This window comes from Puma concolor, chromosome B4 (genome assembly GCF_028749965.1).
Source record: "Puma concolor isolate L17-30 chromosome B4, mPumCon1.1.hap2, whole genome shotgun sequence".
In the NCBI taxonomy this organism is placed as follows: domain Eukaryota; kingdom Metazoa; phylum Chordata; class Mammalia; order Carnivora; family Felidae; genus Puma; species Puma concolor.
In genome coordinates this window covers 109,374,800-109,393,164 of record NC_141673.1, presented here as the reverse complement: position 1 = coordinate 109,393,164, position 18,365 = coordinate 109,374,800, and the positions used below count along the sequence as shown (strand labels likewise).

At 35.3% G+C, this 18,365-nt stretch overlaps 1 protein-coding gene across 1 annotated transcript in view; it reads right to left on the bottom strand.

The window, feature by feature from the left end:
• Nucleotides 1–17,882, bottom strand: part of LOC147579416 (uncharacterized) — a 52,690-nt gene extending 34,808 nt beyond the window's left edge. The window contains 1 exon segment of the mRNA XM_086715138.1: nt 17,876–17,882. Coding sequence (XP_086571264.1) covers nt 17,876–17,882 — 7 coding nt within the window.
• Nucleotides 17,883–18,365: the final 483 nt, after the last annotated feature.

Here is an 18,365-nt window from a genome sequence, read left to right as displayed (position 1 = left end):
TCGGCTCAGGTCATGATCTCAAGGTTCATTAGTTCGAGCTTTACATTAGGCTCTGTGCCAACAGTGCAGAGCCTGCTTTGCTCTCTCTCTGCTCTCCCCCCTCTCAAAAAAAATAAGTAAACACTTTTTAAAAATGTGTAAAATTAACTATGAGGTATAATAAAATAATTATATATACAAGCATTCTGGAGTTGAATTTGCTAAAGGAAATATCAAAACTAATATAGCAATCTATATTTGACTTTAAAGTATATTTAGAATCTCAATGGAATTTTTAAAAAGAATAAAATCCATGAAAAATAACAGGAGATTTTGAAATAATAACAGGCAAAAAAGAATGATGTAGAGATGGTTATAAAGAAGTAAAAGTTCTGGAAATGAAAATGATGTAAGAAAAAAACATCAATACAAGAATAAACACAAAGAGAATTAGTCAACTCAATGATAAATGAGGAATTTATTCAGATAAAAGAGATTATAAATCAGAAAAACAAGTTATGAAAGCCTCCAAACATTTGTTTGCTAGGAGTTCCAAAAGAAGGGAAACAGAGTTGTCGTAGACTCTGGGTCTGGAGTTGTCTTGCCTAGCAAGAGAGAGGATGCAGGATTAAAACGCAAGAAAGGCTAATGTCCAGGAGGAGACAAGAGCCCTGAGTAAGGGTCCTTGCTCTGTTTTTATTAGGATAAGAAGACTTACAAATGTGATGGGCAGGCGCAAAGAGACAATGAAACCGTGAACATTAACTCATGGGCATGGGTGAAAGGGGGTTTTAAAGATATTCAGTGTTAGGGACTTGGGTCAATACAAAACAAATTTCTGGTGCTGGGTAGAACGTCATTTACAGCAGACATGAGGCACCACCTCTGTTTACTTACTGGCCTAGAGGGTGAGAAAAATGGAGCAAGCTACCCCAGGGTAAACAAGGCACCTTTCTTTTGCTAATTGGCTTTGCTCTGGGCAAATTCACCCTGCTGCAGTCCATAGCCCTGTTTACCTATTTACCTAATTTGGTCCTTCCTGTGAAAGCAGCTTTATGCTATTGTACTAAATTGGGAGGCGTTTCCACCCTGAACATCTAATCTTGTTTACCTCATTTTTGATGCTTTCATTCTGAGGCTTTTCTATTACTATATCTTTGTCCTATACTGGGGGACTTTGCCCTGTTTACCTAATCTTGTTTACCCAAACTTGGGTGTGTTCATCCTGTGACTTTATAATTCTTTATGCCTTGTTAGCCCATCGGTGCAAACTCAGAGAATTCCTAAACTTATTCCCCACACAGAATGAAAGAGAAGCCATGTTTAAGGAGGATATTTGTTCATTCAACAAATACCTCTAAGGACCCACATTGAGAAGTTACTATTCCAATCATAGACAATATTTTGGCAGGAAAAAATTGTCAATACCTACACTAATTTTATACCTTACATTATGCCTTAAAATTTCCAAAACTGAAGAAATACTTGAGGCCTTTGAAAGTATAAAACAGGTATGAAACAGCAGAATAAATAAAAATGAATCCACACCTAAACAGATGTATGATACTCATTTTTATTGCTTATAAAGAGTTCCTTAAAATTAGTTTGACAGTAAGAGGATTTATATCTTCCCATTCATTGTTTTTCCTTTAAATCCTCTTTTAATTCCTTTTGATGATTTTAGCTTGAGATTTTTAAAAATATTTTTTCATGTTTATTTATTTTTGAAAGAGACAGAGTGCAATTGGGGGAGGGGCAGAGAGAGAGAGAGGGCGACACAGAATCTGAGACAGGCTGCAGGCTCTGAGTTGTCAATACAGAACCCAATATGGGGTTTGAACCCACAAACCGTGAGAGCATGACCTGAGCTAAAGTTGGTCACTTAACTGACTGAGCCACCCAGGTACCCCTAGTTTGAGATTATTTAAGAAAAAAAAAATTAAGTCTTACCACTATATATTTTTTTCCTTTTCCTAAATCATAACTTTTGTTTTTTCTTTATTAATATTTCCTTTTAGATGTTTTCTGATCTATTATTCATTTCCAGGAAAGTGATTAACTCATTTATTTTGGTATATTTTTTAAAATATTGAAAGCCTAGGGGCGCCTGGGTGGCGCAGTCGGTTGAGCGTCCGACTTCAGCCAGGTCACGATCTCGCGGTCCGTGAGTTCGAGCCCCGCGTCAGGCTCTGGGCTGATGGCTCGGAGCCTGGAGCCTGTTTCCGATTCTGTGTCTCCCTCTCTCTCTGCCCCTCCCCCGTTCATGCTCTGTCTCTCTCTGTCCCAAAAAAAAAAAAAAAAAAAAAACGTTGAAAAAAAAATAAATAAAAAATAAAATAAAATATTGAAAGCCTAGAAATTTCTACATGGTAAGGTAGTAAGGCAGTATATACATATCTGAATATATACAAGGATGGTGGTGGTGGTGGTGTGTGTATGCATGTCTCATTATTATCTTTCTTAATTTATACTGTTTTCAAAGATTTTTAAACTTTTCCAAATGGTAGATTGTTTATTTATAATCTAGTCATTAAATTCTAGTTGTATTTCCTTATAGTAATTTATACATTGGAGGATAAATTGAAAAGAAAATTGAAGTATCATATTTTCTTGGCTTTTAAGTCAAAGTATATTTCTAATTTGGAAGATATAGATGTAGATTCTTCATTCAAATAACATGATCATATAGACCTTCTAAACTTGAAAAATCGATTTCATTTTTTTCAAAATATATTAAAACCAAAAATATTTATTTTGACCTCTCTACAAATTTTTGTTTTTATATTTAAATAGATATTTAATTAAAAACATAACCTGTAAAAATTATAGGTTGTACCTTAACTCAGTTAAAACTTTCTTCTTTCTTCTATTTTTGATTAGCATTTTCCTAGTTTATGTATCCTTATTCACACTGTTTATTATTCTAATTTAATCTATTCTGAATATGCTGAGTGTGTCTCACTTACAATATAACATATAAGATATTTGAACAACTAAGAGTCACTTTTTAAATGCAGAATGTAGTGTTTTTCCAATTTAAGATGGCTTATATTTCTATTTTTCTCAACTTACTACATTTCCTCCCATGTTACTTTTCTTTTGACTAATTTTAATGAAGACATTATTTAATCATTTATCACTTCAAGTGAATTTTATAAAATAAAACAGTTTAGAAAATCAATTCCAATAATATAATGAAATAAGCAATATTACATTATATAAGTTTACAAATTAAGTAAGCTATTACCTCTTTCCAACTTTTTATGCCCAACAACTAACTTAACTTTTTAATTTATTCAGATTTTTATTCTTAAATTACAATGTTTTCATTAGATAGATAGATAGATAGATATAGATAGGTAGATATATAAACATCCTCCTCTAATAACTTATTTTGATAATTCACATATTCCAAGATTGAGAGGTGTCACCCAATAACACACAGGATTATTGCTCTGTGTGAGTGATTAAAATCCTTATCTTTGTAAGGTTTAGGGAACTAAACATATTATCACTAAAATTACACCAAAGTCAAGAAAGTGTTTCTGAATTTGAGAAGGTTAAAACTGAATATTTGTGAGGGAACATTAATAATAGCTGTTTGTCTGCCAGGTACTGTGCTAAATAAACACTTTGAATGAATATGATCATTTCAAAACTATATACTGAAAAATAAATGCAAAAGTAATAAACACAAAAGAAGAAATATTTCCTTTAAACAGATATAATCCCCATTCTTCCTACAGTGTAGATTTTTACCCCTGGCCTACTTTTTAAAATTTAGACATTTTGCTAAATGTTTTATGAAATTTGGTTTAGAGTTTTAATTTATTCATTGTATACTTGTAGTCATATAAATCTTGTATAAAATAAATAGTTTTAATCTAATACCATATTTAAAAGCTATTCTTTTGCATTTGAAATTTGGAAATAAAAATAAAATAAAATTTTTTGATTCATAAAACATACATCATTTTTATCCTTTCTGTTCATTTTCTTTCAAATGGTACATGAGTACTTTAAGATTAATATTTTGAAAAAAACATATAATGTTAATTCAACATTTCAAAAAAAAAATGAAGGCCTAAATCCAATTCTAATTCCATTTACTTGAAAAACTATAATTCTCACTTGGATATAAATTTATTTGTATGTGTGTAATATGTACCATTAAAGAAACACAATAAGTCACTGTCAAATTAGGTAAGACAAATATTTAAAAAACAATGCAAACTTATATTACTCATATACATATATGTGTGTGTATATGTATATGAGTGATATAAGTTACATATATACACACTTTCACAAACACCCACTCATTTATGTGTATATGTACCAATGGAGATCTATCATTGGAATACACTGCATAAAGACTAAATCAGACAGGACACTTGAATGAAAGTTTAAAATTCCTGAGATGAATTGTTTCTGAAATTCTTTTTTTTTTTTTTTTTTTAATTTTTTTTTTCAACGTTTATTTATTTTTGGGACAGAGAGAGACAGACCCTGCTGATTGACAGGGGAGGGGCAGAGAGAGAGAGGGAGACACAGAATTGGAAACAGGCTCCAGGCTCTGAGCCATCAGCCCAGAGCCCGACGCGGGGCTCGAACTCACGGATCGCGAGATCGTGACCTGGCTGAAGTCGGACGCTTAACCGACTGCGCCACCCAGGCGCCCCTGAAATTCTTAAAGGACATAAAGAAATTAAAATCTTGTTTGATCAGCTTCTTTGTTATTATTAGGAGATTCTTACAAGCAAAGTAAATGGGGGATATTCTCTCACTACAACTTTTGGACAATAGAAGAATGATTCAAATGGCAGATTCAAAGTCAAATATGTGGAGCTTTTGTTGTCCACTCTTATTTTTAATCAAGCACAAACCACCCACACCTGCTAAAATAGAAGCAAAAAAGGCAGGTGGAGAAAAACATGTTCAGACCAACGTTGAAAGGCCAGGTCTGTTAAGAGGTTACTCTCTCTCAAAATAAATATTAAAAAAATAAACCAAAGTCAAAGATGGATAAAGAAAAAAAAAGGAAAAGCTCTGTTATTTAATTTCTCCAAATATTTATTAAATTCTGAATGCTAGGTGATTGGTTTCATATCAATATTTCATAGAGAAATTAAATATAATTCAATAGATTTTGAATTTTCCAGTATTTTAAAATATTAATTTTGAAAACATGGTTTGGATTAGGTGTAATTATTTCAAATATGATGGAAATAAAAGAAACTAGTTTTCTTTAAATTCTGTTACATCTTTCTCATAATAATTAAATTTACTTATATTTCTAATGATGTAGAGTAATGTCAAATTCTTTCATTTTTAGAGATTTTATGATAGGAGAGATTAGCTCATTATTACCTGTTCTTTGTAATAGCACAATTAGCTCTTCTATGTAATGGATGTCCAACTACTTTCAGAAAGATTGTAATTATATACGTTAAATATTGAACATTTGTTTTTTACTCACTATTGATATAAATCTTTTTGTGATTTTTTTATAAGTATGTATTTACAGTTTTCCAGTGGCAGTTGTATATGGTAAGTGTTACAATAGAGGAAGTTACATAGTATTCTAGAAATTTTTTTTAAAAGGTAAAAATGATGTTAGCCTTTTTAAATTTTTTAATGTTTATTTTTGAGAGAGAAAAAGAGAGGGAGAGCACACCAGCAGGGGAGGAGCATAGAGAGAGGGAGATACAGAATCTGAAGCAAGCAAGCTCCAGGCTCTGAGCTCTTCAGGACAGAGCCCAATGTGGAGCTTGAAACCACAAACAGTGAGATCATGACCTGAACTGAAGTCAGATGCTTAACTGACTGAGCCACCCAGGCACCAGCCTTTTAGTCAGACAGATAAATTCTTCATACAATTGAAAATATTTTCCTTGGACCTTGAAGAATGTATTAAAGTTGACAGAAGAAGTTAAGAATGGTCAAGGTAGATGGAATTGACAAATAAGAGTAGAGTTGTGTGAAAGAGAGTGTATCTTTGACAGTACATAATCAGTTCTGTATGTGACTACAGTTTGGGATGAAAGTGTTAGAGAAATGAGGAAAACATCCCTGAATGTCAGTGAGTTTGTTTTTTACCTTCAGATGATGGGAAATAAGTAAAACAATCTTCTTTTTTTTTTAAGGAAAAACATTTCTATTTCTTTATTTATTATTTAATTTATATCCAAGTTAGGTAGCATATGGTGCAACAATGATTTCAGGAGTAAATTCCTTAATGTCCCTTACCCATTTAGACAATCCCCCCCACCCCACAACCCTTCCAAAACCCTCGGGTTGTTCTCTATATTTAAGAGTCTTTTATGTTTTCTCCCCCTCCCTGTTTTTATATTATTTTTGCTTCTCTTCCCTTATATTCATCTGTTTTGTATCTTAAAGTCCTCGTATGAATGAAGCCATATGAAATTTGTCTTTCTCTGATTAATTTTGCTTAGCATAATACCCTCCAGTTCCATCCATGTAGTTGCAAATGGCAAGATTTCATTCTTTTGTATTGCTGAGTAATACTCCTTTGTATATATATATACCACATTTTCCTTACCCATTCATCTGTTGATGTGCATTTGGGCTCTTTCCATAATTTGGCTATTGTCAATAGTACTGCTATAAACACTGAGGTGCATGTGCCCCCTCGAATCAGCACACCAGTATCCACTTGGTGGATAAATACAAGTAGTGCAGTTGCTGGGTTGTAGGGTAATTCTATTTTTAATTTTTTGAGGAACCTCCATACTGTTTCAGAGTGGCTAACACCAGGTTGCATTCCCACCAGCAATGCAAAACAGATCCTCTTTTTCTGCATCCTCACCAACACCTGTTGTTGCCTGAGTTGTTAATGTTAGCCATTCTGAGGTGTGAGGTCGTATCTCATTGTGGTTTTGATTTGGAATTCCCTGTTGATGAATGATGTTGAGCATTTTTTTTTTCATGTGTCTATTTACCATCTCGATATCTTCTTTGGAAAAGTGTCTATTCATGTCTTTTGCCCATTTCTTTACTGGATTATTTGTTTTTTGGGGTGTTGAGTTTGAAGAGTTCTTTATAGATTTTGGATACTAACCCTTTATCTGATATTTCACTTGCAAATATCTTCTCCCATTCTGTCAGTTGCCTTTCAGTTTTGCTGATTGTTTCCTTTGCTGTGCAGAAGCTTTGTGTTTTGATGAGGTCCCAGTAGTTCATTTTTGCTTTATTTCCCTTGCCTCCAGAGACATGTTGAGTAAGAAGTTACTGTGACCAAGGTCAAAGAGGTTTTTGCTTGCTTTCTCCTCCAGGATTTTGATGGCTTCCTCTCTTACATTGAGGTCTTTCATCCATTTTGAGTTTATTTTTGTATCTGGTGTACAAAAGTGGTCCAGGCTCATGTTGCTGTCCAGTTTTCCCAGCACTGAAGAGACTGTGTTTATTCCATTGCATATTCTTTCCTGCTTTGTCAAAGATTAGTTTGCCATACGTTTGTGGGTCCATTTCTGGGTTGATCTGAGTGTCTGTTTTTGTGCCAGTACCATATTGTCTTGACGATTACAGCTATATGATATGTCTTGAAGTCCAGGATTGTGATGCCTCCAGCTTTGGCTTTCTTTTTCAAGATTGCTTTGGCTATTTGGGGTCCTTTCTGGTTCCATACAAATTTTAGGATTGTTTGTTCTAGCTCTGTGAATAATGCTGGTTTTACTTTGATAGGTATTGATTGAATATGTAGATTGCTTTGGGTAGTATTTACATTTTAACAATGTTTGTTCTTCCAATCCTGGAACATGGAATATTCTTTCATTTTTTTGTGTGTTTTCTTCAATTTCTTTCATAAGCTTTCTATAGTTTCCAGTGTATAGATTTTTTTCACCTTTTTGGTTATGTTTATTCCTAGGTGTTTTATGATCTTTGGTGCAATTGTAAATGGGATTGATTCCTTGATTTATCTTTATGTTGTTTCATTATTGGTGTATAAGAATGCAACTGATTTCTGTGCATTGATTTTATATCCTGTGACTTTGCTGAATTCATGGGTCAGTTCTAGCAGTTTTTGGTGAAATATTTTGGGGTTTCAATATAGAGTATCATGTAATCTGTGAAGAATGGCAGTTTTAATTCCTCCTGACAGATTTGGATCACAACCAACACTGCAGAAATACAAACAATGATAAGAGAATATTGTGTGCAATTATATGCCAATAAAGTGGGCAATCTGGAAGAAATGGACAAATTCTTAGAAACGTAAAAACTACCAAAACTGAAACAGAAAGAAGTAAAAAATTTGAACAAACCCATTGTTGATACTAGCCAACCAGATCCAACAATACATTGAAAAAATTATTCACCACAACCAAGTGGGATTTATACCTGGGATGCAGGGCAGGTTCAATATCCATAAAATAATCAATGTGATACATAACATCAATAAAAGAAAGAATAAGAACCACATGACCCTCTCAACAGATGTAGAGAAAGCATTTGACAAAACACAGCATCCTTTCTTGATAAAAACCCTCACGAAAGTAGGGATAGAAGGATCATAACTCAAGATCATAAAAGTTACATATGAAAGATCCACTGCTAATATCATCCTCAATGGGGAAAAACTGAGAGCTTTCCCCTAAGGTCAGGAACATGACAGGGATATCTACTCTTGCCACTGTTATTCAACATAGTATTGGAAGTCTTAGCCTCAGCAATCAGACAACACAAAGTAAAACAATTTTCTAAGACAACTATGTATATACTTTTGCATTCTAGATGTCTTTGGGGATCAATTTAGAAAAAGAAGGCTAAAAGACCAATCAAAACTATTCCAGTAGCACAGGCATGATTCTATGAGTGTCTGGATTAAAATATCATCTGTAATACAGAAGATACACTTATCTTCTATACACTATACACTTTGGGTTAGCAAAATAAGTCAGGGTAGAGATAACAACATTTAATAATTTGATTTTTTGGCGATTGGTTTGATAATTATCTTTAGCTGAAATGAACAATACCTTAAAAATAATAGGTTTATTTGCCACCATACAAAATTTGTTCCTGAATATGTTAAATATGAGGTGCAGGTTGTAATTGCAGCTGGAGAGTATCAGTCAACAATTAAATATATGGGTCTGGGACTTATAAGAGAAATCTGGAGTAAAATTTTAAGTCACAGGTCAGAAAAAATATTAGAAATGTGGGTATGGATATTAAAAAAAACAGGATAAGTGTGTAGAACGTCTTTTCCCAAGGTGCTATGGATTTCACTCACACACACACACACACACACACACACACACACAGACTCACTCACAAACACAAATATTCCATGGTCAAATAAATTTAAGAAATATTTAGTTAAACAAAGTTAATAATCTTTATTTTTTTACCACAACATTTCTTGGAGCCTTTTACATCACATTACAGTATATAGTATACAGCATTTCCCAAAGTTATCATAGAGTTGCATTTTTGAACACATTTCAGAAAAATTACTCTTGATTTGGGAAACACCAGTGCAGAATAATAATACCTAACAAGACCAGTATTTACAGAGGGAATAAGTAAAAGCCAGCGAGAAGAGAAAGTTGTTAGTATGGAGGCCAGCTTTAATTGTTTTTTTTTAATTATTTTTTTAACGTTTATTTATTTTTGAGACAGAGAGAGACAGAGCATGAACGGGGGAGGGTCAGAGAGAGGGAGACACAGAATCCGAAACAGGCTCCAGGCTCCGAGCTGTCAGCACAGAGCCCGACGCGGGGCTCGAACTCACAGACCGCGAGATCATGACCTGAGAGGAAGTTGGCCGCTCAACTGACTGAGCCACCCAGGCGCCCCCATTGAATGGTCTTAAGGAAGTCAAGGCAGAAGAAAATTTCAAGAAGAAAATAGGAAGATATACAAAATGTTTAGAAGGGTCAATTAAGAACATCACATAAAAATTCTCCCTGTATACTATGAGGAATTCATTGATAACTCCAACAATACTAACCAAAAAAAAGTGATTATTGAAAAAATGCAATAAGTTAAAGATTTTTTAAAAAGTAAGATTTATTTGAAAAGGGAAGGCAACATGGAAACAAACTTGGAAAAGGTAATTTACTATTGCAATTGTTTGCTTTGAATGGAAAAGATCATGTACCAATTAATTACAATTTTTTGAGTGCTTATGAATCTGGAGACCATGATAAAAAAATTCATAGAGCCTAACAGTGGTGAAGTATATGGTCTGTGAACCCAGGATATCTGGACTCGGAATTGAAACACAGCTCTGCCCCTTTCTGTCTGTGTGACCTTGGACAGATCATTTTGACTTTTAGTGCCCCAGTATAAAATGAGAATAATAGTAGCTTACTTCATGGCTTATTGTGAGGACTAAGTGGGAACATATAGAATACTTTATGGAGTTCTTAGATTAGTTTTAAAACCAATTCTAGAGCTCCTAAAATTCTGATTCAGTAGGTATGGGACAGATGAGGATCAGAAATCTGCATTCTTAATGACCCTCCCTCCCTGGAGACCACACTTTGAGAAACCTAACACAGATCTAAGATTCATTCAAGGAAAAGGTTTAGGAAATAACTAGGAAAATTTTGATGTTGCCTTAAACAAGAGTTAGGAGTGTAGTTCCCTAGGCTGCTGTGATTAAGTTTTGCAACTGGATGCTTAAAACAACAGAAATTTATTCTCTCACAGTACTGAAGGTTAGAAGTTTGAAAGTAAGACGTCAGCAGCACTATATTCTTTCAGAAGGTTCTAGGGGAAGAATTCTTCCTTGCCTCTTCTAGTGTCTGCTGATTGTAGCAATCCTTGGCATTCCTTGACTTGTAGATGCATAACTCTGATCTCTGTCTCCTTCCTCAAATGGCCTTCTTTTCCATGTGTTGATGCCTCTTTTCCCTTTCTTTTAAGTACACAAGTTATATTGGATTATGGCCCACCCTAATCAAGGATGACCTCATCTAAATTTTATCTTAATTATATTTGCAAAGACCTTGTTTCCAAGTAAAGTCATATTTACAGGTACCAAAGGCTAGGACTTTCACATACCTTTTATACAATCAAACCTATAACAGAAGAGAAGGAGATTCAGGTTAGAAGTTAAATAATTCTAGTAACAAGATAATGTCCTTTAAAAATAGCATATCAGTCTCTACAAATGTCGGATGACTGATAAGGTAAATGTCATCCATGAGATAAACAATTATTGGCCTCATGTTGGCATTTACCTGAGATTAAATTACTATGGAAATATGCATTATCATCAGTGAATGGAAGCTTTGGGCAAGCATTTGCATATTATGCAGATAATTATAACCTCATCCATATCATTCCCATACCCTTGATCTGCTTGATCTTCTGATCATGTTTTGTCAAATCTACTGTGAGGTCAAACCATAAATCCTCTGTATGAGATCACTTTTATAGAAAATGGTAAATGAAATTCTACTCACTTGAAGGATTTCATTTCTGTTCAAAGGTGTGACCCTCAGGTAGGGATATCACGTTATAGAGATCCACTTCCAGCAGATGGCCATGTAATACGAGGGACCATCAACAATCCAGAAATTTTTCTTTTTTAATCATCTAGTCAGAAGCAACTCTTAGTGTGTCACTGAAGTGTAGAAGGAAAGATGGCAATTCATCAGTAGTAGGCATGATGGAAATGTGTGTAACCTGTTCATTAAATTGTACCTTGGGAATTGTTTAGGCACAGAACCCTAAGTACAACTTTTACTTGATGATGGAAGACTGCTTTGAAGTTAAATTGATTATATAATGCTCCCATCCTGATAGTTTGCCCTTATCTCATGATCAGACATTCCTTTTAATTGTATCAGTTTCACAAAAAAAGAATGCATTTTTTTTTTGAAAAAGAGATTTTGCTCCAAAATCAGGTGGATTTCATTGTATTAATCCTCTGAGGACTTGCTACAGGCTCCCAATAGCAATTCTATCTACCATAGATACCTGAAGCATTGGTTCCCTGAAAAGTAATAAGAGGAATTAAGATGGCAGTGAAGTAGGGGAAACCTGGATTTTTCTTGTCCCTCAAACCCAGCTGTATTGAGGTCAGATCACTTGGAACACACAGTAAATTAATCTGTGGAGTGACAGGGGGATCTCCAAGGTTGGAGGGAGACAGAATGGCCAGTGCAAGGCACATGGAAGTAAATTGGGTGAGAGAAAAAATGTGGTGCCATAGAGGGGAGAATCCATTCCATGGAGAGACAAAAGACAAAGAAAGAGGGGATGAGTGAGTGTGGCATAGGGTTTGGACAAGGAGAAAACTTCTCTAGGCCACAGACTGGGGAGCAAGAAGTACTGAGCATCACAGCGTTTTGCAAACAGCATTTGGAGCTCCAACTCTGAGGTTTTTGAAGTGTGCAACTTATGCTGGAGTCGAGCTGTGGCAGATGCTCCTGGGGAAGGAGCTGGCCCCGGAGTGCATAGTATGGTGTAATGATTCCCAGGAAACACTAGAAGAGAACTTTCCTCTTCTTGGAGTAATCTAGAAAAATGTATTTTGCCTCTCCAAGGACAAAAGACCCTGTAGGCACCAGCAAGAGGCCTTTTATCAGCAGGGGACAGAGGTGCACCCAGAGGAAATATAAACTTGTTGCTGCTTTTAGTGGTGCAACACCATAGATTTCTTGCACTGTGCAGGTGTGGGACTGTTTTCTGGGATAAAGGACTTTACAAACAGCAGTGGAGAGACTCTACTCCTGAGGAATAGGGGCAGATTCATACGGTGCTGCGTCCCTTAAGAATTTGGTTTTGAATCCCAGTCACAGACCAAAAAGAAATGCAGGAAAGCTGTGGCACAGGGCAAGCTAACTGCCCTTACTATTCTGTGAGGGCTACCTAAACAATGGGGGGGGGTGGGGGGGGTGAGATCCCATGTTGGGGATGAGAGATTGGGGTGGTGACATTCTTCCCCCAACACCAGTGTTGTAGGACTTCACAGAGCAGCACAGTAGCCTCCAGTGGATGAGGGTTCTGCTTATACCAAACCCTACCCCTTGTGTCTGGCATTGCTTATTTACTGGGGCAAGAATGATTCTGAGCGAACACAGTGGGTCTGTCCTCCAGAAGACCAGCAGAGACAGCACTCCACATGCACCAAGTTTATGGAAAGTTGAGCGCTCTAATGACACCTATATTTCCAGTGGAAATAGGACCAGGCTTAGTTTTTAGTTTTTTGTTTTTTTTTTTTTTTCTTTCTTTCTTCTTTTTTTCTTTGTCATCAGTCTCATAGTTTCATGGTTATTTCTTTGTTTCATTTCCTTCTCTCTCTCTCTCTCTCTCTCTCTCTCTCTCTTTGGATCAGGTTTCAATTTTTTCTTTCTTTTTTTTTTTTCCTTTCTTTTTCTTTGGAATCAACCTTAGTTATTTATTCTTTCTTCAGTTTTTTTCATTCCATTTCCTTTTCTCTTGTTTTGGGATCAGGCTTTTTTCCACAGGTTTATTCTAACAAAAGAAAAATCAAAACACAGCTAGGTAAAGGTCCAAACATTCCACAATGCAAGAAAGAAGGAGCTCTGCAAAGGACTTAGCAGTGTAAAGTGTAGCCAAAACACAACAGCAGAGTGCACACAGCATATACTGGAAACATTTCCTGAAGTGCCAGTCTCTGGCCAGCGTACAACCCTTTTTTAGGTTTAGCAATACTCAGGTGCAGGAAACATAACCAGCTTTTAAAACACACAAAGGACACAAATTTAGCCAAAATGACCAGACAGAGTAATTCTCCCAAAGAAAAAGGTCAAGAAGAAATCACAGCCAATGAATAGCTTAAAATAGATATAAGCAATACATCTAAACAAGAATTTATAACAACAGTTATAAGAATACTGCCTGGGCTTGAAAAAACATAAAAGACACCAGAGAAACCCTGGCTGCAAGATTAAAGACCTAAAACCTAGTCAGACTGAAAAAAAAATTCTATAATTGAGTTGCAAAACACACTGGATACAGTCACAATGAGGAATTAAGAAGCAGAGGAGAGAAAAGGTGATAGAGAAGATAAAATTATGAAAAACAATAAAGCTGAAAAGAAGAGGGAAAGGAAACTATTAAATCATGACGGGATGCATAGAGAACTTTGTTATTCTATAAAACCAAACAATATTCATATCCTGGGAGTCCCAGAAAAAGAGGGAAAGGGGACAGGTTTATTTGAACAAATTATAGCTGAGATCTTCCCTAATCTGGGGAAGGAAGCAGGCATTCAAGTACAAGAAGGACAGGGGACTTCCCTCAAAAATCAAATAAAGCAGGTCAACACCATGACATATAGTGAAATTTGCAAAATTCAAAGATAAAGAAAAGATTCTGAAAGCAGCTAGGGACAAAAGGTCTTTAACCTACAAGAGTAAACACATACTTAACAGCAGACCTGTCCACTGAAACATGGCAGGCTGCAAGGGAGTGGCAGGGAATATTCAACGTGCTGAAAGGGAAAAATATGCAGCAAAGTTTATTTATCCAGCAAGGTTGCCAATCAGAATAAAAGGAAACATAAAGACAAACAAACACTAAAGGAGTTCATGACTACTAAACCAGTCCTGCAAATTTTAAAGGGGACTCCCTGAGTAAATGACAAAATGATGACAAAACCAACAGTGACTACAAAAGATTGGCGAACATCACCAGAAACACCAACTCTACAGGAAACACAATGGCACTAAATTCATATCTTTCAATAATCACTCTGAATGTATATGGACTAAATATTCCAATAAAAGATATAAGGTATAGGAATGGATTAAAATAACCAAGATCCATCTACATGCTGCCTACAAAAGCCATCAATATGGATATCTATATCTATTAATTTAGAACTAAAGTCACCTGCAGATTGGAAGTGAAGGGATGGAGAACCGTAATCATGCTGATGGATGTCAAAAGAAAGCCAGAGTAGTCATACTTATAACAGACTAACTAGATTTTAAAGTAAAGAGATGAAGAAGGGCATTGTATCAAAATTAAGAGGTCTAGCCAACATGAAGATCTAACAATTATAAATATTTATGCACCCAACTTGAGACAACCCAAATATATAAATCAGTTAATAACAAACATAAACTAATTGATGATAATATGATAATAGTAGGGGACTTCAACATTCCAGTTACAACAATGGACAGTTCATCTAAACAGAAAATCAACAAGAAAAAAATGGCTCTGAATGACACACTGGACCAGATGGACTTTACAGATATATTCAGAGCATTTCATCCTAAAAGAGCAGAATACACACTCATCGCAAGTGCACATGGAACATTCTCCAGAATAGATGGCATACTGGGTCACAGATCAGCCCTCAACAGGTACAGAAAGATTGATATCATACCATGTACATGTGTACCAGATCACAACCCTATGAAACAAGAAAAAAAAGTCTCAAATACATGGATGTTAAAGAACATTCTACTAAAGATGAATGGATTAACTAGGAAATTAAAAAGAAATTATTAAAAAGGAAGCCAATGAAAATGAAAACATGACTGTTCAAACCATTTTGGGATGCAGCAAATGCAGTCCTAAAAGGAATGTATGTTGCAAGTCAGGCCTATCTCAAGAAGCAAGAAAAGTCCCAAATACAGAATCTAACTTTACATCTAAAGGAGCTAGAAAAGGAACAGCAAATAAAGCCTAAAGCCAGCCAAAAAGGTAAATAATAAATATTAGAGCATAGATAAGATATAGAAACTAAAAACAAAAACAAAAACAAAAACACACACACAGCAGATCAAAGAAACTAAAAGCTGTGTTCTTTGAAAGGATAAACAAAATAAACAAAACAAGATAAATTCCTCTCCAGACTTATAAAAAGAAAAGGCAAAGGACCCAAATAGATAAAATCACAAAGGAAAGAGGAGTGATCAGAGCCAACACCATAGAAATGCAATTGTTAGAGAATACTATGAAAAATTATGCCAATAAACTGAGCAATCTGGGGGAAAAAATGGAAAAGATTCCTCAAAACTCACATACTACCTAAACTGAAACAGGAAAAAATAGAAATTTTTAATAGATCTATAACCAGCAAATATATTGAATCAGTTACCAAAAATCTCCCAACAAACAAGAATGTAGGGACAGATGCCTTGCCAGGGGAATTCTACCATACAATTAAAGAAGAATGAATATCTATTCTTCTCAAGTTCCAAAAAATGGAAATGGAAGGAAAGCTTCCAAGTATTCTATGAAGCCAGCATTACCTGGCTTCCAAAAACAAAGACCCCATTAAAAGAATTACAGGTCAACATCGTTGATGAACTTGGATTCAAAAATTCTCAACAGGATACTATAAAATCAAATTCAACAGTACACTAAAAGAATTATTCACCATGATCAAGTGGAATTTATTCCTGTATTCAAAGAGTAGTTCAATATTTGCAAATCTATCAACCTGATACACAACATTAAAAGAAAGGATGAGAAACATATGGTCTTCTCAATAGATGCAGGAAAAAAAAAAAACAATTTATAAAACAGAGCATCCTTACTTGATAAAAACCCTCAAGAAAATAGGATGCGATAGAACATACCTCAAGATCATAAAGGCCATATATGAAAGACCTGCAGCTAATATCATCCTCAATGGAGAAAAACTGAAAGCTTTCCCCCTAAGGTCAGGAACCACTGTTGTTCAGCATAGTACTGGCAGTCCTAGCTTCAGCAATAAGACAACAAAAGGAAATAAAAAGCATAAAATTGGCAAGGAAGAAGTCAAACTGTCACTCTTTGCAGATAGCATGATATTCTATGTGGAAAATCCAAAAAACTCCATCAGAAAACTGCCAGATGTGATACATGAATTCAGAAAAGTCATAGGATATTCAATCAACATACTACAGGCACCTGGTGGCTGAGTCTATTTGGTGTCTAACTCTTGATTTCAGCTTAGATCATGAGCTCATGATTTGTGGGTTCAAGCACTGCATCAAATTCTGCACTGATGAAATAGAACCTGCTTGGGATTCCCTCTCTCCCTCTATCTGCCCTTCCCCAGCTTGCTTGCTTTCTCTCAGAATATATAAATAAAAATTTTTTTTAAATCTTTCTGTTTAAAAGATAGATAGATGATAGATAGATAGATAGATAGATAGATACTATCAGTGCACAGAAATCAGTTGCATTTCTATACACCAAAAATAAAACAGCAGAAAGAGAAATCAAGGAATTGATCCCATTTACAATTGCACTAAAAACTGTAAGATACCTAGGAATAAATCTAACCAAAGGGGTTAAAGATCTGTACTCTGAAAACTATAGAAAGCTTATGAAATAAATTGAAAAAGACACAAAGAAATGGAAAAACATTCCATGCTCATGGATTGGAAGAAAAAATATTGTTAAAATGCTGACACTACCCAAAGCAATCTATACTTTCAGTACAGTCCCTATCAATATAATATGAGCATTCCTCACAGAGCTAAAATAAACCTATGTATGGAACCAGAAAGGACCCCAAATAGCCAAACTAATGTCGAAAAAAAAAAAAAAAAAAAAAACAAAGCAGGAGGCATCACAATTCCGGACTTCAAGCTGTATTATAAAGCTGGAATCATCAAGACAGTATGGTACTGGCACAAAAACAGATAAATAGATCAGTGGGACAAAATAGAAAACCCAGAAATGGACCCACAACTATACGGTCAACTAATCTTTCAAAAAATCAGGAAAGAACATCAAATAGAAAAAGACAGGTTCTTCAGCAAATGGTGGTGGGAAAACAGGACAACGACATGCAGAAGAATGAAACTGGACCACTTTGTTACACCACACACAAAAATAAATTCAAAATGGATGAAAGACCTAAATGTGAGACAAGAAACTATCAAAATCATAGAGGAGAACATAGGCAGCCACCTCTTTGACCTCAGGTATAGCAATGTCTTACTAGACATGTCTCTAGAGCAAGAGAAACAAAAGCAAAATGAATTATTGGGACCTCATCAAGATAAAAAGCTTCTGCACAGTGAAGGAAACAATCAGCAACTAAAAGACAACCTACAAGAGGGAGAAGATATTTGCAAATGACTCATTGGATAAAGAGCTAGTGTCCAAAATCTATACAAAGCTTATGAAACTCAACACACAAAAATAGAACATCAAGTTAAGGAAGGAATGAACAGAAGGGGGCCAACATGGCGGAGAAGTAGGGGGATCCATACTTCCCGCGTCTCTCAAACAAAGAAGGGCAGAAGCCAAAGGACTTTGAACACCAGAGCCTGGGAGGAAAAGAGACTGAATCTACTAGGAAGAAAATGAGAAAGCTGGAAAAAAGATAGGTGGATAACTGCGAACTGGGGGAGATAAAAAAAAAAAGGGCCGCATGGGCATGGAGGGGAGGGACCCCCTTCTGCAGAGAGACAAAGGGAAGAGAAAGA